The sequence below is a fragment of the Petaurus breviceps genome, unplaced genomic scaffold (genome assembly GCF_028583685.1).
Source record: "Petaurus breviceps papuanus isolate PSGF00001 unplaced genomic scaffold, PetGlider_PUasm1.0 38, whole genome shotgun sequence".
NCBI classification, from domain to species: domain Eukaryota; kingdom Metazoa; phylum Chordata; class Mammalia; order Diprotodontia; family Petauridae; genus Petaurus; species Petaurus breviceps.
The window spans coordinates 20,073,941-20,099,861 of record NW_027186304.1 but is presented as its reverse complement, the minus strand read 5'-3'; the positions used below and the strand labels follow the sequence as shown (position 1 = coordinate 20,099,861).

General features: G+C 40.3%; 1 protein-coding gene and 1 long non-coding RNA gene across 3 annotated transcripts in view; one reads left to right on the top strand and one right to left on the bottom strand.

The window, feature by feature from the left end:
• Nucleotides 1-4,443, bottom strand: part of LOC138170358 (uncharacterized) — a 61,085-nt gene extending 56,642 nt beyond the window's left edge. For both annotated transcript variants that reach the window (XR_011170583.1, XR_011170584.1), the window contains exon 1: nt 4,090-4,443. This is a non-coding gene — a long non-coding RNA (uncharacterized lncRNA). The remainder of the gene's footprint in view (nt 1-4,089) is intronic.
• Nucleotides 4,444-4,617: 174 nt separating this feature from the next.
• IMPA2 (inositol monophosphatase 2) overlaps nt 4,618-25,921 on the top strand; it is an 85,687-nt gene continuing 64,383 nt past the window's right edge. Inside the window, exon 1 of the mRNA XM_069099617.1 lies at nt 4,618-5,116. Within this exon, the coding sequence (XP_068955718.1) occupies nt 4,985-5,116 (132 nt within the window). The 5' untranslated portion in view covers nt 4,618-4,984. The remainder of the gene's footprint in view (nt 5,117-25,921) is intronic.

Here is a 25,921-nt window from a genome sequence, read left to right as displayed (position 1 = left end):
ACTGAAGCACTTCATGCAGGACAGGGTCTTCATCTTCACCGATAAGGAGAAAGTTCCATTTCACTAAGTTTTGGACAGAGGTTACATTCAAATGCACCAAGTTAAGATAAGGAGGGAGCTAGGTGGAGGAGGCAACTAGGTTTCTCAGTGGTTAGAGCACTGGGTCTAGAGTCAGGAAGGTGTGAGTTCAAATCCAGCCTCAGATACTTCCTAGCTGTGTGACCCTGAGAAAGTCACTTGTTTGCCTTAATCCACCAGAAAAGGAAATGACTGACCAGTCTTGTATCTTTGTAGCATTATAGTCCATGGGGTCACAAAGAGTCAGACACAACTGAACAAGATAAGCAGATGTCACACACCAATCATGGGTAAATTAGATAAAGTTTCACATTGGAGATGGTCAAACAAACAAATTAATAAATAATATATTCCTTTAGTCCTCAGAGGCCGCACCTATGGATTCATCAGTCACTGCAGCAAGTTCTACCTCTGAGTTCCCTATGCTGATCTGTACTTCCCATTCTGCAAGTCTACATCTCACCCTCACCAGAGTGTATCAATGAGTAAAAAGAGATTAAAAAATCCTAACTTTTATCTTTTAATTCAGAGCTGAATAAAGTTTTCTATAAAGTATTATCTCAGCATAACACTTTTGCCTAACAAATGATTTTTTCAAGTTACCAGGAATTCTAATTTAATAAACAATATGTCTATAAGAGGCTTGGAATCTTTTTCAGAAATGACTGAATAATCACTAATTTATCAGTAATGACTAATTTAGCTATCAATTTTTTTTTTTTTGCTTCTTTAACTTCAGGCATAGGACCAGAGGTGAAATAACTCTTCCTGGAAAAGGTAGCTTATGGAGGAAAGGAGAGCGTGTGAAATTGAAAGGTCTGTCAGTTTGAAGAAAGACTTGGCATGAAGCTGCTGCATTCATGCAATCCCCACCCCCACCCCTACCCCCACCCCCATTCTAAGTTCTCTAATTACTAAAGAATTGGCAAAGAAAATGTGTCTGCACATTTTTTGAATTGTTTATTAATGAAGATGCAGAATACTGGGATAGATTCTTTTGCTCAAGTTTTATGATGGTGAGTTTTAATAAACTGATAAAAGGTCGTCTTTGACTCTTTCTTAAATGCTTTTAAGGAATTATTGGTACCATTTTGCTAAGTGTTGCTCTGCTTTCTCTAACAGCACTGTAAAATCTATTTTCACTTGATTTCCATTTATGGAAGGGCACCAACCAGTCAACAAGGTTAGAGGAAGTGAAGTCCCATGACAGTTACTCAGGTTGGATGAAGGTTTTGCAAACAGAGAACTGACTTCTAACAAAAAAGGGGGAAAACAGTTCTCTGTTAATTATTTTGTCTAAAAAGTATGTGTCATTCACTTCAAATAAATTCAGTGTATAGAATGTCAGAGTCACATAAATGACAGGAGTTGAAAGTTCATTTTATACTTTTTTCAGTACATAGTTTGTTCTCAATAGTTATTTGCATGTTGTCTTCCCCATTAGAATGTGAGCTCCTTGAGAACTGGAATTTTTACCTTTCATTGTATTCCCAGATCTTAGCATAGTACATGGTATGTAGTAGGTGTTTATTGACTGACTGACATAAGGAAAGGAAAGGGATTATTAGTTGTCTTAAAGAAGAGAAAATTGATGGGGAACAGCAGTGTGTGTGTTGGGGTGGATATGGAGGGTGCAAAGGAATGGATTCCTATTTTATGCTTGATCATAAGCTCCATTACAGAATACTAAAAAATCCTGGAAAATAATCACTTATCTGTATATAACACTCCTTGGAGTTGGGAAGACCTGGGTTCACGTCCTGCCTCCAACATATACTAGCCATGTAACCATGGACAAATAACAACTGTTCTGCATTTCCACAGGGGACCTCTAGGTACAGTAAGAGGGATTTTGATTATTTATTCATGGAAAAAATGTTCATTTGGGGTGATGAGATATCCAGATGCATTATGAAAGAAGATTACAAAATCTCCTTTAGATTTTCAGCTGTTTTATGGGTGAACAGGAGAGCCAGCTTCATGGGGAGGCAGAATGATTGCCTATTGGATACAATTTGAGGGACCCTAGAAAGATACTGCTATTTTTTTTTTAAAGGCTACCACCTAGGGGCCTAAAAATCCCCATCAGAGATCTAGTCCTTTGGTGTTAAAGAGTCACCAGCTGAAATGAATCTTCATCTTGGAGAGATAACCAGGATCTTTTCTATAAAAGGCCCTTCGGGGTTGGGAACACAGATTTAGAACTAAAAAGAAATTTAGAGGCCATCTAGTCGAACCTTGTCTACTTACAAAGGAGAAAACTGAGATTCAGAGAAGTTTGAAATTGCCCATAATCAAACAGCCTGTAAGTGTCAAAGATGGAATTTGAATCCAAGTTTTCCTGATTCCAAATTCAAAACTCCTCATTATACAACACTCAAAGAGAGGCAGATGAAAGATGACTTGGGAAGGAGCTGGGGACAAATGCTACCCACTTCATGACCTCACTATGTATCACTCACAGTGGGATTTCCAGTAAGAGCCATGACTGCCCAGTGCATTGGCCCCTTGTTTTGGGGTCGAGAGAGGAGGAAGATCAAGAGAAGTAAACACAACATGGGGGAATAAGGAGAGTGTAAATGTCTAAGGCCAGATAATTATTCCATTGGTACTGACTTACGCCAGGACCCAGAATCCTCAGAGTGACTCTGCTGAACATCATCTTAATTTGTCTTCTATCCAACACAGAAATTTTCTGAGCAGCTCTCATTTTACAGTGTCAATATTAAGTACTGTATTTACAATATAAAAATGGTTAATGCTATTACTAGATCAACTCTGTTAGAAGGAATATAGCTGGGCTTTTAGGGCTCACTAGGGTTCTTTTAAACAATAATAATGGCTTATATTTATACGGTCCTTTATACTTATGGTCACGATAACCACGGGAAGTAGTATAAGTGTATTATTATTAAGTGTATTTACAGATGTGGAAAATAGGGCCCAGAGTGGCTAAGTGACTGGACCACATTATTATAGTTCCTCGAGGGAGGAACTATGTTTTTGCCCTTTGTATCCCAGAACCTAGAACAGTGCCTGGCACATAACAAACACTTAATAAAGGGTTGTTGACTGACCAGACCAAAGAAGGACCGAGGGTCAGAGCTGGGATTTAAATCTAGGCAGGACTTCTATCGCCACATTCAGTGCTCTTTCCAGGTGTCTTTTGGAAAGCATTATTGTTGTTTTCTCAAACTATGAAAACTAACACTGTGGTATAATTTTTATGTGGCTCAGCATATTTCATAAAACCTGTATACGGGGCAGCTTATGAAATTAAAGTATTAGAGGCCATTCGGTCAGGCTCTTCAGGGGGGAAGGGCCTTGTATTTATGCTTAGATGATGGTAGCAGCATTTACTAGTGCTGAAAAATTCAAGGATGAAAAGGCCACTCACTGAATGTGACAAAGAGAGTCCCAGCACATATTTTTAGGTTCCAAATTTGAGTTTTGATTTAAAAGTTAATACAGGCTAATATAAGCTCTCATCTTTTTCTTTTTAAGGTGGGGAGGACCACCTTTTTGTGTTGTTTGTACATCTAAACAACAAAAAAAAGAGGTGTTTTTGTCCTCACCCCACCCCCACTCCTGCTCCTCAGCAGGAACATTGGAGCATTGTGCTGGCCACTGTGGATGCCTGAGAAGTAAAAGGGAAACTGATTGGATTGTGTGCCATTGTCCAAATGGAGAGTTTCCAGCAAACAAACGGAATACACTGCAGAAACAGATGAGATACTGAATTTAATTGAAAAGAAAAAGTAAAGAGCACATCATCAGGATACCCTTCAAGATGAATTCTCAGTATTTTAGCTGCTAACACTCTTACTACTACTTTTGTCACACAAAGTCAGCAGGAACCAGCAGCTCCACTCCAACAAGTGGGGAGATGAAAGAATATGTGTCCAGGCAGAAACTTGGGCCAGCCTCCCACCCCGGCCGGCCCCCCCCCCATCGGAAGAGCGTCCCCCAGGCCAGGAATGCACCCACACACACACACACACACAAACACACATGCAGAGTAAATGCAGAAGAGGGATCCTTAGCCAAGCAGGTATTGGACGAGCCAGAGAAGGGCAGCAAGAAGTGAAGTAAGTCACTTCCCGCCTCCACGTCCGGTATCAACTACCTGAGTACTCCCTGCTTCTTAAGTACCCAACAGGCAATTCAGACTGTGTGTGTGTGTGTGTGTGTGTGTGTGTGTGTGTGTGTGTGTGGTGTGTGTGGTGTGTGTGTGTGTGTGTGTATGTGTGGTGTGTGGTGTGTGTGTGTATGTATGTGTGTGTGTATGTGTGGTGTGGTGTGTGTATGTGTGGTGTGTATGTGTGTGTGTGTGTGTGTGTGTCCTTTCCAGAGTCGAAGCTTACGTGAGCTCCCCAGTCCCCTTTCGTCCTAGAACAAGATGAGGATCTGAGTAACCCCCGCCCCTCACGCACCCTAGGACATTATCCGGCTCCTTCCCATCCCGCCCCGCATTACTCCACCCCCTCTAGTTCTCTAAGCAAAGAGGCTGACCCAGCTCGGGGCTGCTGAGGGAGGAAGGGGCTCCCCTAAGGGTAAGAGCGGCGAGAGGCGGGGCTCCAAGAGACGGGGGAGTCCCTCCCTGGCCTGGGCACCAGGGCAGCAGCGGCCGCTGCAGCTGCAGGCACTCCTCTCCAGCTGCGAATTGGGCAGCCCCGACCCCACTTCTCCCCACCGCGGGCTGCACTAGCCAGCGAGGCCCTGATCTCCCGCCTGAGGGAAAAAAAGAGAACTTTCTGACTCTTCCAGGGTCCCTCGGCCCCCTCCCTAGCTGCTCTGCTCCCCGCCCCCACGTTCGTGGGCTCCTTGGCTGGCGAGCCGGGGCACCCAGGAGGAGGAGGAAGACTGGAGTGGGGGCTCGCTCGCGGCCGGAGGGCAGCAACGACCGATGAAGCCCTGCAAAGAAGAAGAGGAGGCAGCGGCGCCGCAGGCGGCCGCGGGGGACGGCCGAGGCGGCGGCGCAGACCCCTGGAAGGAGTGTGCAGAGGTGGCGGTGCAGCTGGCGCTCCGGGCAGGACAGGTCAGCAGCCTTCTGGGTCCCCAGGCTCTCCCCGCTGAGGCGCTCTCCTTCCCGCGCGGCCGCCCCGCTAGCTCCCACGCATCCCGTTCGCCCTCTTCCCCAGCCCCCCAGGCCGACTCACTGAGCTGACCAGCGCGATGCCGAGCCGCTCCTCCCCTGGGCAGCAGGAGACGGAGCGAGCGAGGGAGGAGCTGGCAGGGTGAGGTCGGGCACGCGGGACACCTGGTTCCCAAACGCGGGAACACACTCTTTCCCCAAATCCTCTCTACCAGGAGCCGGAGGCAGACAGATTCAAACCAGATCACCAGAGCTCCTGGTAACTTTTAAAATTTATTAAAAAAAACCAAACCACCTTAAATTCTTCGCATCTGTGTAGGTGAAAGGCAGAGATGTGGGCTGTGATAGTCTGGAGACGGGTGCTTTCAGAGGCTAACAGCTTGTGGGAAGGTGTTTGCGGTAGGCTGGAGCCATGTGGGCTTACCTCCCATCTCCTGCTCTGGCTCCTCCCACCCCTGCCTGCCCCCCTCCATCTCACCCCCTCTCCTCCCGCCCCCCGCCCCCCCGAGTCTGGGTCTAGAGGTGGCAGAATGCTTGTCTTGTTCTGGCCTGGTAATCTCTTGGATTGGTGGCGCTGTCAGATAAACTATCTCTGTGCCTAGTTCCTGCCCAGTTTCTCAACACAAGGTGCTAGAGTGAGATACTGTCAAAGAAGCCCTTTGTTTGTTGTTTCCTGTAAGGACCTTTGCTTTCTCTTCATTTAGCAAGAAGGGGTGCGCTTCACTTTTGTCCTCTGCGTGTATGTCATCACCGTGGCTTGGGTATCCTCATGTGCTCCATTGAAGCGCCGGATGGAGGTTAAAGTGACACAGGCCTTGGCCTTTGACGGCACTCTGGCTAACTATAGGCTAAAGTGTCCTCTTTTTTTGCCTTTTGGAGGGGGGAGGGCAGGGCAATTGGGGTTGACTTGCCCAAGGTCACACGGCTAGTGTTAAGTGTCAGAGGTCATATTTGAACTCAGGTCCAAGGCTGGTGCTCTACTCACTTCACCACCTAGCCGCCTCACAAGTGTCCGCTTTTTAAAAAGCCAAGTTCGAATTTAATAATCATGCCTTATGTCAAAGTGGATAGAGCACTGACCCTGGAGTCAGGAGGACCTGAGTTCAAATGCAACCTCAGTCACTAGTGGTGTGACCCTGGGCAAGTCACTTAACCCCCAATTGTCTCCAAAAGTAAAAACAAAAAACAAAAAAAAACATGCTTTATGATCTCAGCCTCCCAAGTCTAGGGCCCTAGAGAAAAGACCACAAGGCAAGGATTCAGACAGTACACAAGTGATGCACCAAGAATGAAAACAAATATTACCCAAGCAGCTCATACTTTGCAGTCATCAGCAATTTGCAATTAAGAAAGGATCATAGGATTTAGAACTGGAAGGATGAGTTTAAAGACCTCTGAGTTCAACGCCTTCATTTTATTCATAGAGAAGCTGATGATCAGAAGTAAAGGGACTTGCTCAAGTCTTAAAAAGAATAATTATCAGAGTTGGAACTTTTTTCAAATATTTAGGAGCCTATAATTTAAAATGACCATAGTCATTGGATGCAGTGTTAGGATCATAGTAGGTGCTCTTGAAATATTTAGTGAATTAAACCTTGAAATCACACAGAAAGACTAATAAAAACCAAGTAGTTTAAATAAATACCCTTTTCTCTCTTTTAGGGCATTTTTGCTTTAGTTTTGGGGGGGTGGTAAGAGGGAAGCTCTTTCCTGAGAAGTCCATCTAATTTACCTTAATTGGTTAAGGCAGTTCCTGGAATTTTTGTTATTTGGGAAATAATGAAAGGCAATAGAATTGAATAGAAGATTTCCTTTCAGAAGTGAGACCAGGTCAATCATAACTAAAAAACACTTTTTCCAAGCCTAACAACAGTTTTTGAAGGAAGTCTACAGGTTTTTGGAATGCAACATTGGAGTAATTCTGAGCTTGAAAAAGAGCTGAAATGAAGAGAGGGGCTTGGTATATTATACTCTCTTCATTTCATCATTACCATTAATTAAGTTAGCCACTTGTGTGAACTTTAGGTAAATAAATCTTAATCTCTCTGGGCCTCAGTTTCTTCATCTTTAAAATGAGTTGGTCTGGCTTCTAAGGTCCACTTCAGATGTAACATTCTATGATTCTGAATATGATGGATATGCTATATGGATAGACAGTAGTATGTCCCTGACATAATGCTAATTTCTGGGGTTATTGCAAGCAAGACCATCCCTATCCTCAAGGAGCTTATATTCTCTTGGGGGAAGGCAGAATATAAAGGGGATCTAAAAATAGGGGGTGGAAGCAATCCAACATGAAGACTGACTGGAGGTAGCGTAGAAGTTATTATGATTTAGTGGTGGCCAGGTGGCACAGTGAGTAAGAGCACCAGCTCCCGTGTTGGGATGACCTGGAGATTGAATCCCGGGCTCAGACACTTAGCACCCACCCAGAAACACCTGGCCGTGGAACCTTGAGCAAGTTACTTAACCCTGATTCTTTAAAAAAAAAAAAGTTATTATGATTTTAATGATGAGAAACCATGCAATTAAAGACAACATATTACATAATGAGAACTGTAGAAATATTATCTTCTTGGCTATCCTGTTATCTTCTCCTCTATGGGAAAGGAAGGATCCCAAACCTGTACATGCTGATGATACAGGGCAAACATTCCTGCCCGTTTATCATTAAGCTAAAAGCCCTTCAAAACCTTGGGAGGACAGGAAAAGGTTGACAGATTTTCCTGGACAACATAGCTTCCTCCAAGAATGCTTCTCCTTTTCTTATCACATCCTTTCTCAAAACCCTCATTTATAAAGTGTCTATCACCATCATACTTTTAAAGACCTACATAAACCTTTCATTTCTAAGATGCTTTTTGGAAAAACCTTTCCCAAGGATTCAGGAGCTATTATTTGGACTCCGCTAGGTTAGATTGGTAGGATTACAAAGAGAGGAAATTTCCAAATGACTGAAGAAACAGAAGGCAAATTTATTTTTGTAACATACAAGAAAAGCTGAAAAAAAAGGGGAGGTGGAGCAAAGATTCTGCAATTAGGAGTCTAGTCATGGAATCCCTGGTTTCTGGGAGCTCTCTCTTGAGCATTATGCTGATGCATCCTGCCTGGCGGATAAAATGGAGAACAACTGACCATGACTGGAAAACTAAAGCCACACAAGGTCAATGTGACCCTTATGGAAGAAGTACAAACTGTCTTCCTAATAACCTTACAGAATAATCACAAAGCTAATTTAAAAACTTTTTTTATCTAGATCCTTAGTACAGTTAGGGTTTAAAAATAATGGATTTTTTTTTTAACAAGTTGGGTCTTCTTCAGCCAAAGTAGTTTTCATGGCTACCGTGGTTCCCATGAGGCACATGGACAAACACAATCTGAGCACTTTTGTTTTTTGGAATATAGCTGAGAAACATTACAGTATAGTAGGAAAAGGACCCTAGTAGGAGATAGGACACAGGTTCTAGCCCCACTCTGCCACCAAAGGTCTGAATAATTTGCTTTGGCCCTGCTGAGTCCTGATTTCCTCTGCTATAAAATGGATTGGACTAAATTATTTCCAAGCTAATGTTTTCATTGCTACACAAGTCCCTGGAAAGAGCATTAACGTTTCTCATTCATTATAGACTTTACTGGTTCTCCCTGACCCCAATTCAACAAGTAACGGATGACTTAAATTCTTCTTGTCCCCTAAATGTCTATTTTCACTTAAGAATTTAATTCAATTTAACACATTTATCAGCACTACTAAATATAAGACACTGTGTAAGGTGCTGAGGATACAGAGACAAAAAAAAAAGATTTGGCAATTCAAAGCTCTCTATAATATATCCAACCAGTCAATGAATTTGTAAAACACTGGAATACAAACACACACACACACACACACAAATAAAATAGTCCCTGTTCTGAAAGGCTTCATATTGGCATGGGAGTAAGTATATATAAGTATACAAAGGATAAATACAAGGTAGCTTAGGGAAGGAGAATACTAGCAGTAGGGGGGCCAGGAGGGCAGTGAGGAAAAATTTCATGTAGAAGGTAAAATGTTTAAGCTAAGTCTTGAAAGAAATTAGGGTTTTTTTCCCCAGGCATGGGAAATGGTTGGTGCGAAGGGACAGAGAAAGGAAATAGAGGAAGGCAAACAAGGCCAGTAGATTGTGAGGAGAGTAATAGACAAAATGAGGCTGGAGAGACAGGAGTCAAGTTGTAAAGGGTTTTGAAAAACAGGAGTTACTATTTGATCCTAGAGGTAATAGGGAGCCATTAGAGTGTATTGAGTAGGGGAATGAAATGATCAGATCAATGCTTAAGGTAAATCCCATTTTTTAGGCATAATTAGTTTGAAGTGCCAGTAGTATAGCCTCATGGAAATGGCAGTCAAGCTCAGTAAAGACACCAGGACTAGAGATACAGATTTGGAAGTTATCTGCATAGAGGTTGATTTTTGGTTTTTTGTTTTGTTTTGGGGGTATTTTTTCTTTTTTTGGAGGGGGAAGGCAGGGTAATTGGGGTTAAATGACTTGCCCAAGGTCACATGACTAGTAAGTGTTAAGTGTCTGAGGTTGGATTTGAACTCAGGACATCTCCTGACTCCAGGGCCCGTGCTCTATTCACTGTGCCACCTACCTGCCCCTAGAGGTTGATTTTTGAAGTTATGAAAGGGAATGGGATTGCTGAGAAAGGGGAGGGGGGGGAGAGAGGAAAGAGAAAGGAGGAGAGAGGGGGAGATCAAAGATGAAATCTTGAGGAATATTAATCTTAAGTGATCAGAATAGGAGCAAAGATCCAAAGAATATAAAAAAGGGTGCAAGTAGAGAGGCAGGAGGAAAACCAGCATAAGTGGTGTTTTTGAAGATGAGTGAGGATGAAGTATCTTGGACTAAGAGGTGACCAACATTGTCAAAAACCATGGAGAGCTCAAGGAGGATAAGAAGGTGATTAGATGATTGGTGCCTTCAAATGAATTTTATTGGAGTGATGAATTCAGAAACCTGATTCATGGCTATGGTGGTTCCCACGAGGCTCATGGGAAAACATACCCTGAGCACTTTTGTGTTTTGGAATATAGCTGAGGACCATTACAGTGTATGACGAAATGAGGGATTTAGAAAAGGAAGTGAGGAAGAAGCATTCAATCCAAATCATCTTTCCAAGTTTAGCAGTTAAGAGGAGAGATGGAAGGGTAGTTGAATGAGCTACAGGGTAAAGGGAAGCTTATCAGGAAAAAAAAAGCACTGGGGAGACCTGACCATGTTTGTAAGCATATAGGAAGGAACTGATGGGGAAGGAGAAATTCAAGATATGAGAGGGAAGTAATGACACTTAGAGCAAAACTCTGAAGGAAGTGATAAAATATCATATCAAGGGCATACCAGAGGGATTACCGTGGTAGGTAGCAGGGCTAGTTCTTTCTCTGTGTCAGTAGGTAAAAAGAGAGAAGATAATGATACAGAGGTTTTAATCACGGAGGAGCAGGAGAGCTTATGTCAGATGGCTTTTGTCTTCTCGGTACGTAGGAAGCTGAGATATCCACTATATTTGTGGGGATATGGCTGGGATTGATGGTGAGAGGAAAAGGAAAGGTTTAGAATGTTTCTGTGGCTCATGAGATGAGGATAAAGTTTGATTGCTGAGCAGCTATGAAGGCCCAGCTGGGATTATGTATGACAAATTGTAGTGAGTGAAATCAGTTGAATATTACAGTTTTCTCCAGTGTTGCCCCAGCCTTGGAGAAAAAGAGAAAAAAAAAACCAAAATTGTGGTGGTCACCTAAACAGTTGGATTGGAGCAGTAGCTTAAGCTGGGCTGTGATAGGAAGGGAGAACATGGAAAGAGCAAAGATGGATTTTAGGATAGCAGCTAGTGAGACGTTAATTGGGCAGACTACAAATGGACAAGCTTAAGCATACAAACAAGCAGGAGGGGACCTAAGCTAGAAGAGAAAGGACTCAAAGAGTCCCAGTAAGGGAGAAGAGTAGATTCAGTGTGAATCAAAGAGTGGAAGTAAAAAGACAGAATTTTGTGGGCATGAGTAAAAGTGGAATCACAGAGTCCTGGAACTTGAAGGCAAGGGCATTTTTGAAAGATGTTAACTTCTAAGGTGTGACCATGTTGCTAAATAAGTGAAATGAAGACCAATATGAGCTCTTGAACTGAGAAAATTGAGGAATTCAAGTTTTATAAGGGTCGTTGATGTCCGTTCTGCCTACACTGTCCGTCTACTTCTTTCCCAAGCTATCACCCCTTCGTTAAAACTACACTCTCTCTCTCCCTGTCTCAAGTCCTGAGGGCAGAGGTCAACTCTACACTATCCTCTATAGTGGAATCCCTTGTCCCTCTGCCCTACCACCAATCACTCTTTACCATCTCCTGCCTTGGATTATTTACTCCATCTGCCTCTTTCAATCCTATTCATGTATTACTGAATGAACCTGTAGGATATCCTGGAAGCATGATAATTCATCCATTACAAATTTATGTTACCTAGTGGCAAATGGGCTCTCACTGAGGCCAGGCAAATATCCAGCCATTTCCCAATCATCAGTCATGTAGTCTTGTTTAATTTTTTGCTGTTAAAAATAAAGCCATAATAGAAGGATAGATGTGATAATCCTGCTGAATCCTGTAAATTTAGGCTTGCCATAAGGAAAGACTACCACAAAATTAAAGCTATCCATAAGTGGAATTTCCCTTCCTTTGGGAAGTAGGGGTTCCCCCTAACTTTAATTGAGCAAAGGCTGGATAACCAACATACTTTTCAGGTAAGGTGTAGAAGGAATTCTTATCCAGGTATGGATTACAGTAAATTGACCACTGGGGTCCCTTTAATTATTGATATTTTGTGATTCTGGTTAGCCTAGTATTCTGGGTCATTGTATTTTTTCTGGGCACATTTGGCAAAGACAATGACAAATTGGGGCCCATCTAGAGTAAGGTCCCCAGGAGAGGTAAGAAGACTAAAGATATATAGCTTGACATAGTGATCCTACTACAAGAATCAACTGAATGAATTTGGATTGTTTAGACTAGAGAAGAGAAGACTTAGGGGAAGATGTGATAGTTATTTTTGAACATTTAAGGGGTTGCTATTTAGACTTGTTTTGTTGACCCAACAGGTAAAGAGGAGCAGATTTTGGCTTAATGTAAGGAATTGAGAGAGATATATCACACATTTAACAATGTAGGCAGAACCCCAAAAGATCCCAATAGCCCAAAATTTAAAAGCTGAAATTTAATAATAAATGTAAGTTTTTACACTTAGGTTTAAAAATGAATTTCATAAGATGGAGGAGACATGATTGGACAGCAGTTTGTGTGAATAAGACTTGATGGCAGCATGGTATTACAAACAAAAAGCAATCTTGGGCTGCATTAAGAGAGACGGTGTTCAGAGGATTTAAGTGAGAGTTCCAAAGTATTTGGTGGCCATGGTTTTAAAGGAGGGGTGAGAAAGTTTGGAATATTAAGTTTGGCTTTGGGCAGCACATTTCAGGTATGTTATTGATGAAATGGAAGGTCACTAAAGAAGATTCATGAAATCATTCTATATGAAGCTATAGAACAAGAAATGGAACTAGGGACATTTAGCATGAAGAAGGGAAGATTTAAAGGGCACATGGGAGAGGCCTTGAAGTAATTCTTAACTTATATTTCCAGAATGCTCTCTAAAAAAAAACTAAACCAATTTGTAGGTACACCAATGAAGGATTAATAATGATGTTAACCCATAACACTACCAACATTGAATTTTATAGTTAACAATTTATGCTAAACTAATAGGCATAAGGTGCTACCTTAAATTTATTTTGATTTATTTTTTCTTAGTATTAGAATATGAATATCTTTTCCAGTGGTTGTTCAAAATTTGTTTTTCCTTTTTAGAGAATTGGAAATTTTTATTTTGTGAAAATTTATCCATTAGGGAATGTGTATTATTTTTACAATTTTGAGTCATTTCATTATAGGTTCTGGATATCTTCATTTTTCATCAGAATAAATTTACTGGAAAAATCCCATTCTCACAATCTCCTCTTTTACATTTTGGATGCGTTCTTTTTTGTTGCCCATTTTTAATGCATTTAGATTCTCCCTTCTCACCCCCCAAAATCCCTTTTCTGATATTATAGCATAGTATGGTATTAGTCTTGGGTTCTTTTGTTTTTAATTTTTTTCAATCCTAATGACATATTTTGTTTTCAAAACTTACTAAATATATCTATGTTCTCCTATCCATGGTACTATTCATTGTAACAAATATTAAAGAAGAAAGATGTGGGGAGGGAAGAAGGGGAAGCAGTTTAGCAAAGACAATCAAGACACTAGTCATGTATGACAGTTCATGCAAAAGTCTATAGCTTATTCCCCTACCCCTGCAAAGACGGGTTCACAGCTTCTCTCCAGTTCCAAGCTTATGACCATGGGTCCTTAATGACCTTGTCAGACAGGGCGTAAGCTTACACAGGTTTTGCAAACCTCAAAAGCTTTTGGTTAAAGCCCTAGTGGATGAAGATTGTGTTGGCTATCCAGGGACCAGTCCAGTTAGGCTCATCACCAGAAAGCTGGTCATTAGATGATGACATTTTTTACCATGATGAACCATGAAATGAATTTGCTTCTTCAAGTGACAAGTGCAGAATAGTGGAAAGGGGGCAGAGGGTACCAAGAAAATTGCCTTTTGGGATGTGATGTACATTACTAAGGTGGAATGTTCTACACACGGGGTTACTTTGGGGGCTCTTATTGTGCTATCTTTGTTCAGCAACCAAGTTACTCTTCCAGTAGACTAGGGGATCCAGCTCATCTTATTGTTGCTATTCTTTGGTTACACGGCCAGTTATTTCCGGATGTGTTGCTAAGTGTCTGAGCCCGGATTTGATCCCCGGGTCATCCCGACACTGGACCCGGTGCTCTAACTCGCTGAGCTACCTGGTCGCCCCTTATGGTTGCCATTCTTGCTATAAATGAAATGTAAAGTCATAAAGAAGTTGACGGTTTCTCTTTGGAAAGACAAATAAAGGAGTTGGTGGAATTACTGTACCAAAAGCATTAGTGTGCATTGTATGCCCCAAGCCCACAAGGAAAAAAAAGCATCTTTTCATGAGACACATGGCCATTTTTGTTTGCAGGGCTTATGAATGAACATCAGAGCAGTGGACAAAGTGTTAGGCCTGGAGTAAGGAAGATCTGAGTTCAAATCCCACCTCAGCCACTTATCAGAAGTTTAAGAGCTATGTGACCTTGGGCATGTTGCTTAACTTCTTTCTGACTCAGTCTTCTCATCTGTAAAATGGGAATAATAACACCACCTATCTCCCAGGGTCATAGTGAGAATAAAATGAGCTAATATTTGTAAAGTGGTTTGCAAACTTCAAAGTTCTATAACATGTTAGCTACTATTATTATTAAGGAATCAGGTTACTTTATACATCATAGTAGCATATATTCCAACATCTTTTGCAGAGAATGTGGAATTTGACAAGAGCTTCCAAATGTCTTCATATGCATAGAGAGATACCTTGTCCCTTAAAAGTGAAAGTGAGTACAGGGAAGGACAGTGAAAGTGTTAGAAGATATGGTTCAAGACCAAGAACTGAAAATGACCCAAAGCTGCTTGACTACTTAGATGTTTCACATCTGTATATTATAAGCAATTAATTCAAGAAAAATTGGATATGTTTAATAACTAAAAATATCTCATGCAAAAATAACATTATATATGTGTGTGTACAGATATACATATATGTATGTATATGCATGTATGTGTGTGTACACACACACAAAGACAAGAAGACAACTGTTACCTGTCAGGGAGATATTTCAAAATTAGATGTTCAATGATATCATTAATTGGTAAATGCAAAGGTCAAATTAAATGCAAATTGAGAAGAATCCTTAGAGACAAGAATATTTTATTGGTGATTACAAGGAAAGATTGTATGGAGAGAGGGAACAGAGGAAGAACTTAAGTTGAAGAAGTCAGTCAACAAACATTTATTAAATATTTACTATGTGCCAGACACTATGCTAAAAGGTAGGAATACAAAGAAAGGTGAAAATATGGTCTAAGGTCTCAAAAAATAAACATTCTTTTTTAAAAAAATTATTTTAAATTTATGTTATAAAACAAGCTTTTCCATAACATAGTATAATAAAAAAGATGATTGCACATGAAACTGTAGATCTGCTATGCATAATTTGCTATTCCTTTCAAATATACAATGAAATTTGCTTATAAATTTCTTTTTTCCTCCCCCCATGGTTACCATTAGACACAAATATATATGTATGCATATATACATATATAATGTGTATATATATACACACATATGCACATATGTGTGTAAATTATTCTAGACATACTTTTATCACTTCTTTCTCTGGATACAAATAATGTCTTTCTTCATTGGATATTGGGTATGGATAATAGTAAAAATAACTTAATCACTCAAAGTTGTTCTTAAAACAACTATATATAGTTACTATATGCTGTTACTATATACAATGTTCTCTTGGTTCTGCTCATTTTGCTCTCCATTATTTCATGCAAGTCTTTCCATGTTTTTCTAAAATCATTGAGCTCACTACTTCTTATAGCACAGTAGTATTCCATCACAGTCATATACCACAACTTGTTCAGTCATTCCCCGATTGATGCACATCACTGCAATTTCCAGTTCTTTGCCACTACAAAGAGAACTGCTATAAACACTTTGAAACACATAGGTTCTATTTGTGGCTAATGCTAGCCATCACCAGGGCAGGAGGTGGGGGAAGGGAAGGAAAAAAAGAAAAAATTTTACATGATTAATTTTTGGTATATATAGTAACTAGTGTATAGTAAAATAGTGAGGAATAGTAATGGTGTATAGTAGATTTGCAGTTTCATGTACAATTGTATTTTTATTGTACTGTGTTATAGAAATGCTTATTTTATTCCATTAATTAAAAATAAAATTTTAAATAGATTCTTTTTTTTATCCCCAATTATCTTTGGAAATATACCAAGTAGTAATATTGCTGTGTCAAAGGGTAAAGGTACTTTAATAATTCTTTGGGCATTATTCCAGATTGCTCTCCAAAACCACCGAATCAGTTACAATTCCACCAATAATGAATTAGTGTCCCAATTTTTCCACATTCCTTCCAACATTTGTCACTCTCCCCTTCTATCATTTTAGCTAATCTGGTAGGTGTAAAATGATATCTCAAGGTTGTTTTAATTTGCATTTCTCTAATCAATAATTATTTAGAGCATTTTTTCATATGACTATAAATTATTTTGATTTCTTCATCAGAAAATTTCCTGTTCATATCCTTTGTCCATTTATCAATTGGGAAATGACTCATATTCTTAAAGATTTCACAAAATTCTTGATATATACACTAAATGGGAGGCAATCTCAAAGAAAAAGCACTAAAAATTGAGTATGGGAGAGGAATGGAAGACCTCTTCCAGAAGATGGAATTTGAGCTGAGTTTTTAAGGAAGCCAGAAAGAGGAGATGAAAAGAGAACAAATTCGAGGCACAGGGGACATCCAGTGAAAAGGCACAGAGATGGGCAGTAGAGATTCATGAGTAAGGAATAAGAAGGTTAATTTCACTAGATTATATTGTGTATGGAGGGGAGTAAACTGAAGATTAGAAAGGTAGGAAGGGATCAAGTTGTGAAGAACTTTAAAGTCAAACAGAATATGTTATATTTTACCCTGGAAGAAATAGGGAGAATTTGGAGTTTGTTGAATAGGTAAATGACATGGTCTAATGTGTGCTTGATAGTTGAGGGGAGGATGGATTAGAGTTGGGGGAAGGCTTCAGGCCGAGGGACCTACCAGTAGTCTATTGTAATAGTCTAAGCATGAGGTGATGAGGACCAGGACAATGTGGTAGTTGTGTGAGTGGAGAGAAGGGGACGTATACAAGAGATTTTGTGAAAGGAGAAATGACAAAACTTGGCAACAAGTTGTATATGGAGGGGGTGAGTTAGAAGTCAAGGATGACACTGTGGTCACAAGGTTGGGCAATTGGGAGGATAACGATGCCCTCAACAATAATGGTAAAGTTTGAAGGAGGAGAGGGTTTGGGGAGAAATATAAGTTCTGTTTCGGACATGTTGAGTTTGAAATGTCTCCAGGACATCCATTTTGAAATGTCTAATAGATGGTTGGTGATGTGAAACTGGAGGTCAGAAAAGAAGTCAGTCCTGGATAAATAGATCTGATAATCACCTACAAAGAGGTGATAATTGAACTTATGGAAGCTTACAAGATCACCAAACTAGAGACTGTAGAATGAGAAAAGAGAAACCAGCATAGGGTCTTGGGAGACATCCAGTTAGTGAGCATGATCCAAAGGAAGATCCAATGAAATGAACGGAGAAGGTCCAACAGCTGAGGAGAGGAGCAATGTCATGAAAACCAAGAGAAAAGAGAGTAATCAGGAGAAGAGAGTGATCAACAATGTCAGAGGCTGCAGAGAAATTAAGAAGGATAAGGATTTTTTTAAAGACCATCAGATTGGGCAACAAAAATATCATTGATAACTTTTGAAAGAGCAATTTCAGTTGAATGATGAAAGAGGAATGGGGGAAATGAAGAGAATAAACATTTTTATGGCACCAGCTATGTATCAAGCACTGTGCTAAGCACTTTACAAATACCTCATTCGATGAGTTTGAAAGTCAGATTGTCAAGAGTTTAGAAGAGAGTGAGAGGAAAGGAAGTGGAGATAATCAATTGAAGATGGCTTTCTCAAAGAGTTTAGCAATGAAAGGGAAGGGAAATATAGAATGTTACCTAGTGAGAATGCTCAGATGAAGGTTTTTTAAAGGTGGGAGAGACATAGGTGTATTTTCAGGAAGAGGAAAGTAACCAGTAGATTGGGAGAGAATGAAGGTTACTGAGAGATTGAGAAGACCAGGTGGAATGGGATCTAGGGTTTGTGTTGGCAAGAAGGGCCACCTCTTTTATGTGAAATGGGGGAGGGAGGAAAAAGGTTTAGAAAAGTGGTGAGTGGGATAGTGAATCAATTAGGGAGGCATATAAGGAATACCTAGAAAGGAGGGCTCAGTTGAGGTTATATAACTTAAATTTATTGTTATAAATTATAAAGAAGGAGATTTGGAGGTTTTGGAATTATGAAGATCAGACTTTAGAATCTGGGAGGAGGAAGAGGACAAAGACCAATGACAAGGACCCAAGAAGGATGAGAAAAAGCAAAGAAAGTTCATAAGATCACAGGGTCATAAATATAGAGTTTGAAGGAAACTTAGATGTAATCTTATTCAAACCCCTGAGTTTATAAATGTGGAAATGGAGGCTCAGAGAAGTTAAATGACTTGTCTAAGGTCACACAGGTAGTTAGTGACAAAGCCTGGATTATAAGCTACGTACTCAGATGCCACATCCTGCCTGCTTTCTAACTACATCACTCTTCTCTGCCAAGGAGGGTATGCCTGACATGGTACCAACAAGGAGGAAAAATAGATGAAGTGAGGGAGAATGTGACAGCTTAGAAATTGAAGACCCCCATGGGTGGTTACTAGAGTTTTTCAAGGAGTTGGCGAGAAGAGCTACTAGCAAGAATGAAAAAGAACTGAGAATCTCTCTCTTCCCCCCAAAAATGGACATAGTGGAAAATTTCAGTCACCTATATAGAGTGTGTGATGTTTATCTTTCTGTCATGGCCAAGTAAATATCAACTACATTGAAAGCATAGAACGGTCGCCTATCTAGAAAAATAGGCCAATGCACTCAAACCCAACATGTCCAAAACTGAATTGATTTACTTTTCCCTATGTCCTTCACTCTTTTTAAATATGCTATTACTGTGGAAGGTACCACCATCTTCCCAGTTACCCAGGCCTGCAACCTAGATGTAATCCTCAACTCTCCAGTCTGTCTTACATCCACATACTCCTATAGTCAATCACCTACCAAGTCCCATCATTTCTACCTTCTGCTATTACAATAGCATGATGGTTGATCTCTCTGTCTACAGTTTCTCCCCACTCTAGTCCATTCTCCACTCAGCTACCCAAATAATCTTCCTCAAGCAAGGCCTGACCATGACACCCATCTCTCATTCAGCTACTCTTGTACAGGCCCTTGTTACCTCATGCCGGGGCCATTGCCATAGCTTTCTGGTTGATTTCCCTTCTTCAAGTTTCTTCCCTACTTCCTTCTGTCCTCTACTCAGTTATCAAAGTGATCTTCTTAAAGTGCAAATCTGACCATGTCACTTTCCAATCAATAAACTCTAATGACTTCTTATTAGTTCTAGGATCAAATATAAAATCCCTCTGACTTTTAAAGTCCTCCATTAGCTGGCCCCTTCCTACCTTTCTAGTCTTCTCATACCTCACTCCCTTACCATGTACTCAGTGATCCAGTGCTAATGGCCTGCCTCCTTGCTGTTCCTTGCATACAAACTCCATCTCCTGATTCTAAGCATTTTCATTGTTTTTCCCCCATGCCTGGAACTCTCACACTTCTCATCTCCATCTTCTAACTTCCCTGACTTCTTTCAAGTCTCAGATAAAGTTGCATCTTCTGCAAGAAGCCTTTCTAAGTCCTCCTTAATCTTCGGGCCTTCTCTCTGAAACTACTTTCAGTTTATTCTTTATATAGCTTGTGGTTACATAGTTGGTTTATGTATTGTCTCCCCCATTAGATAAGCTCCTTGAGAGCAGGGACAAACCTTTTTTGTATCCCCAGTAGTTAGCATAGCTCTTGGTACCTAGGAACTGTTTATTAAATGTTTGTTGACTTGACTTAATCTCTCAACTTCTGTTAACCAGGGAGAATTAAAATTTCTTTTAAAATGGAAAAAAGGACTCCCCTATTTTATTTTTTTTATTTTTATTTTTTTAAAGCAATCTGGGTTAAGTAACTTGCTCAAGGTTACACGGCCAGTTATTTCTGGGTGTGGTGCTAAGTATCTGAGGCTGGATTCGATCCCCCAGGTCATCCTGACACTGGAGCTGGTGCTCTTACTTGCTGAGCCACCTGGCCGTCCAAGGACCTCCCCTATTTTAAAAAATTAAGATGAGAGGGAGTGCTGATTTGTCAGGATGCTGGAAAAAGGATTGTAAAGGAGCAATGCAATCAGGACCACTGACTATTTGGAGTTAAGTAATGATTGAGTCTCTTCAAAGAAAAAGAAGCAGATAATCTAGAAGGAAGCAGCTACTGGTTTTTGTAGAATGATGAGGTGGATTCACAGGTACCATCATATGAGAGAGAATCCAGGAAAGTTTGGGAGGAAAACAAATGAGTAATGGTGGTTGGTAATCTGAGGGATTCTGAAATGACTGTTGATTTGACAATAACAATTTCGAAGTCTGCTCTGTGTTGTCAGAGAATGTGCCAGAAAACTGCCCAAGATTTGTCAAACCTGATGCATTTCAAATATCTGGTGACTCACCTAGACATAAACAATGCCTTCCAGAAGGAGTATAGAAAAACTGCTGAGACTGATGTGGCAAGAATCTGAAGATCTTAGGGGCACAGGTGGTGTATTATCACCACTAAAGTCAAGAGAGAAAGGCAAGATTGGGGGAGTGAAGGGGTGGGCAAGCCACTTAAACTCTCTGGACCTCAGTTTCCCCATCTTTAGAAATGAGCAGATCGGACTAGATGGGCTCTGAGGATCCTTCTAGTTCTAGATCTATTATCCTATAGACTAAAATTTAGATACCTCTCTGAAGTCTGCAAATCCTTTGCATGGATAACCTCATTTCATCCCCACAATAGTCCTGTGAGATGTCCCCAGGCCTTCTCTACCATATTCCATAAAAAGGCTTTTAACTAAAGAGGAGGGGGTAAGAAGAAACTACCTACACACATCCACAAAGTGAATGTAATATAGGAAGGAGACTAACTATAGAGATGGTCAGAAATTCCCAGGAAACAAGATTCTAGAAGAGATTAGCAATAAAACTTTAGGCATCATATACATGAAGTACAGTTAAAAAGCAAGGTGACCCTCGGATTTGAGCTAACAGGTATAAATAACCATTTGGTGGATTGATCTATGACAAAAATGACTGAATCAGTCAATAAGTATTTATTAAATGACTACTATGTGCCAGGTACTGTGCTAGACAGAAGTGATAAAAAGGCAAAGGTGAAAATAGTCCTTGGCCTCTAGAAACTTACAGTATATCAGGGGTAGGTGTGGGTGTTTCTCCCAAAAAGTGTCCCAAAAGTATTAGTACAGTTTAAGTTTTAGTGCGTTCAGAAATTAAATATAAATTCTACAAACTTAAAAAAAAACCTTAAGTATTTTACTTTCTTGTATATTTATTTAACTTTAAGAAATTTGAATAAGATGGGGAATCTTGTCATTATGCACTGTGTATTCTACACTTTCTGCATGACTTTTTCTGAAATTGTTGAATCTGTAGAAATTCTCTTGCTTGGTCACCTTATCTAGCTCCATTAGACTTTTTCTTTTTTTTTTTCTTTTTGGAGGGTGGAAGGCAGGGCAGTTGGGGCTAAGTGACTTGCCCAAGGTCACAGGGTTAGTAAGTGTTAAGTGTCTGAGGTTGGATTTGAACTCAGGTCCTCCTGACTCCAGGGCCAGTACTCTATTCACTGTGCCACCTAGCCTCTCCCATTAGACTTTTTCTCGTAGGATCACGTCAAATTGTACTGTATGCATCAGATCCTTGTTTTTTGGATGATCTTAAGGTTCGGGATTACAAATGCAGTCATTTTAGTCACTGAGCAGCAAGGGATGAAAGTTTTCAAAAAATTCAAAAATCATCTAGAGCAATGTATCGCAACAGGATGACAGATATCTTGAATTTTAATAAAAAACATCGGCATTTTAAAATTATAAATAACCCTTCAAGTGTTCTTTTTTGTATGTTTGTGACATTTATATTAAGACTTTTGGAGCACCAAACATAGACATATAACAGATAGAAACTGTGTAAAAGATGATTTGTAGGGAAGGTACTAGAAGGTTGAGGCCATCAGGAAAGGACTAATTTTGAAGGCAATACTTGAGCTGAGCCTTGGAAAAAAAAACTAGGGGATCTGAGAGTTAACAGATAGTCATTAAACATTTATTAAGCACCTACTATATACCAGGCACTGTGCTACTCTGAGGATATAATTAAAGGCATACGATCGTAGTTCCTTCAAAGAACTCACAATTTAATGAGGACATAAGACATAAAGCAAAGCTAAAAAGGGAGGAGACAGGACCAGATGAGAGCAGCTCAATAAAGGGGATAAAGTTCCAGGTCTGGAGTTAGGAAGATTCATCTTCCTTAACTCAAATCTGACTGTAGACATTAGTGTGACCCAGGGCAGGTCACTTCGCCCTGTTTGCCTTAGTTTCCTCATCTGTAAAATAAGCTGGAGAAGGAAATGACAAGCCTCTCAAGTATCTTTGCCAAGAACACCCTAAATGGGGTCCCAAAGAGTTGGAATTGACTAAAAATGACTAAACAACAAGAATAAGGACCAGGTGTGGGGGCATAATGAAGTCCTTCAGTTGGGGTGGGAAATGATCTGAGGAGGCATGAGTTACAGGGTGATTTCATCTTGCAGAATAATGAGTTTCTGGAGATCATGAAATTCCGGAGATCAGCCAGGTAGGAAATGATGAGGTGACTTCCCTTCTTGCCTTCTTTAAATGGTCAGGGAGTCAGGGAGGAGTCTCTATTGTCCAACTTCTCCAGTCAGAGGCAGGGAGGGGCACAGGTAGAGGGTGCTAGGGAGGTAAGAGTTTCAGAGGTGATTTCATCTTGTAGAATGATGAGTTTCTGCAGATCTTGAAATCCAGGAAGTCAGCCAGGTAGGAAATGATGAAATGAATTCCCTGGTTACCTTCTTCAAGCAGAATCTAGTAGTTGACAGATATCCACCCTCCACCCTCTCCAACCAGAGGGAGTAAGGGCCCCAAAGCATTCTAGGTATAGGGGACAGTCATTATCCAGAAGACAGTGTATTGGGGTGAAGAATAGCAAGAAGGCCAGTTTGACTAGACCAAAGTACGTGCGGAAGAAAGTAATGTGAAATAAAACCGGGAACAAAGATTGGAGCCAGATAGTGAAGGCTTTTAAACACCAAACAAGAGTTTACGTTTGATCCCAGAGGCAATATGGAGCCACTGGAATTTATTGAGTAGGGGAGGGACATGGTCAAATTCATACTTTAGGGAAATACAGAAAGATACTTCTTCAGAAGGAATAAGACAAAAAGGTGAGTGATAGTGGTGGGAGGGAAGAGGAGGAGTCGTTTTCTATCCTGTATATGTTGAATGTACTTGCGTGTGTGTGTGTGTGTGTGTGTGTGTGTGTGTGTGTGTGTGGTCAGTCAAGCGTCATAGGATCATAGAATTAAAGCTGGAAGGGCTATTAGGGGTCATAAAATCCAACATCCTCCTTTTACAAATAAGGAAATTGAGGCCCAGAGAATTTGTGACTTTCCCTGGGTTGCAAAATCAGTAAGTGTCTGAGGTGGAATTTGAACTCAGTTCTTCATGATTTAAAATCCTGTACTCTATCCACTACACGAGCATTTAGTTGAAGGTCCATAGAGGGAGGGACAAAAATATTATTGTAATAAAAGCATTATTACAGGCCACCTAAACAGAAAGGATAAAATAGATAAGATGCTCTAGAAACATCTGAAAGCTGGCATGAATGTAATAGCAGTGATCAAAATTTCAGTGATCTAAACATCCACTGGAACTCTCTCTCAAAAGCAGAGCAGTTGATAATTTCTCAGTGTGCCTTAAGTGTAATTTCATCTCTCAAGGGATGTAGGAAGCAACAAACCTACTATTTTGGGCTGATTATTGAAATCAAATAAATTGCCAACAAAATGAAAACAACAAAAACTCCAGCTGCTAAAATAGAAATGATAGAAGCCTTGAGAGAATGTGACCACTCAATTTTATGATGTATGATAAGGGAGCAAACAGCCACATGTACTTTAACATGTAACCTAGATTTTTGGGAGAGAAAATTTCTTTTTAAAAAAAATTCATTTCTCTATTTACTTTTAGTTTACAGCATTCAGTTCCACAATCCCTTGAGTTTCAAATTTTCTCCCCTTCCCTCTTCTCTTCCCCCCACCCCCGCCCCACCGCCATCATGGCAGCATGCACTCAAATATAGAATCTATAAATATCTTCACATTAATCATTAGTCAGGTTGTAAAGAAGGATTATACGATGGAATGATCAGTGGGAAAGAGGAAACAAAACCAAACAAGAAAAAGAAAACAGAGCAAGTAGTTTGTTTCAATCTGCATTCAGTCTCCGCAGCTCTTTCTGTGGATGTGGCTATCTCTTCAGATCCTGAATCTTTTGGAGTTGTCTTATAACCTTACATTGCTGAGAGGAGCCCAGTCTATTGAGGTTAGTCATCTCACATACTTTGTGTCTGTGATTATGTACAGATTTCTCCTGGTTCTGCTCTCCTCACTCAGCATCAGTTTGTATAAGTCTCTCCAGGTTATTATGAAGTCCGTCTGCTCCTCATTTCTTATAGCACAATAGCATTCCATTACATTCATATACCACAACTTGCTCAGCCATTTCCCTATTGATGGGCATCCCCTGAATTTCCAATTCTTTGCCACCACAAAAAGAGCTGCTATAAGTATTTTTGTACATACAGGACCTCCTCCCACTTCTCTGATCTGTTTGGGACATAACCCTAGAAGTGGTATTGCTAGGTCAAAGGGTATGCACTTATTTATAGCCCTTTGGGCATAGTTTGGAGAGCAAATTTCAAAGGTTTCAGAGAAATGGTAGGAAGAATGGCATAAACTCTAATTCTCTGGGGGAAGTTGGGGAGAAATGGGAATCCCAAGGTGAAATTCTGAAATACCAAGTGAAATAATTGCAAATGAGGAGGAAAAGAGGGTGGTTGTATAAAGAGATTCATATAAATGTATATGGAACTCAGTGACCTTTGGGTTGGTTTTTTTTTTCCAAGGTATACAGAAGATATGAACAAGGGTAGGTAACAATCCAAATACAAAGCCAGCCAATCAGCTACAGATTCAGGACCTGGTGTGTGAATATGAGTTTTAATCAATTAACAAGAATTTTTTAATTACCTAATTTGTTCTAGGCAATATGTTATATACATCGGGGATACAGAGATAAAAATAAAGCAGTCCCTGCCCTCGTGGATGGGTCTTACATTCTATCAAGGAAACAACGTGTAGAATTAGACATGGATGTGGATATAGATCTAGTGGGGCACCTAGGTGATGCATTGGATAGAATGCTGGACCTCATCTTCCTAAATTCAAATCTGGCCTCAGACACTAGCTGGGTGACCCTGGGCAAGTCACTTAATCTTGTTTGCCTCAGTTTCCTTATCTGTAAAATGAGCTGGAGAAGGAAATGGCAAACTATTCTGGTGTCTTTACCAAGAAAACCCCAGATGGGATCACAAAGAGTCAGACATGACTGAACAACAACAAAACATATATGTACCGTGTTTCCCCAATAATAAGACACTGTCTTACTAATTTTTTTGGACAGAAAAACACCAGAGGGCTTATTTTCAAGGGAGGGCTTATTTTAATGAACATTGACAGCAATTTTAATAAACAGGTAAATGTGAACAAAAAAATGTACCTTTATTAAATAAGCAAATCACTGGGGAAGAACAGGATGACGCGCTCACTGCTGCAGCTCTGATTGGATGCAGCTCAGAGCGTGGCGTGCGTTTCACGGGGGGGGGGGGGGGGGGGGGACGGTGCATACAGAGG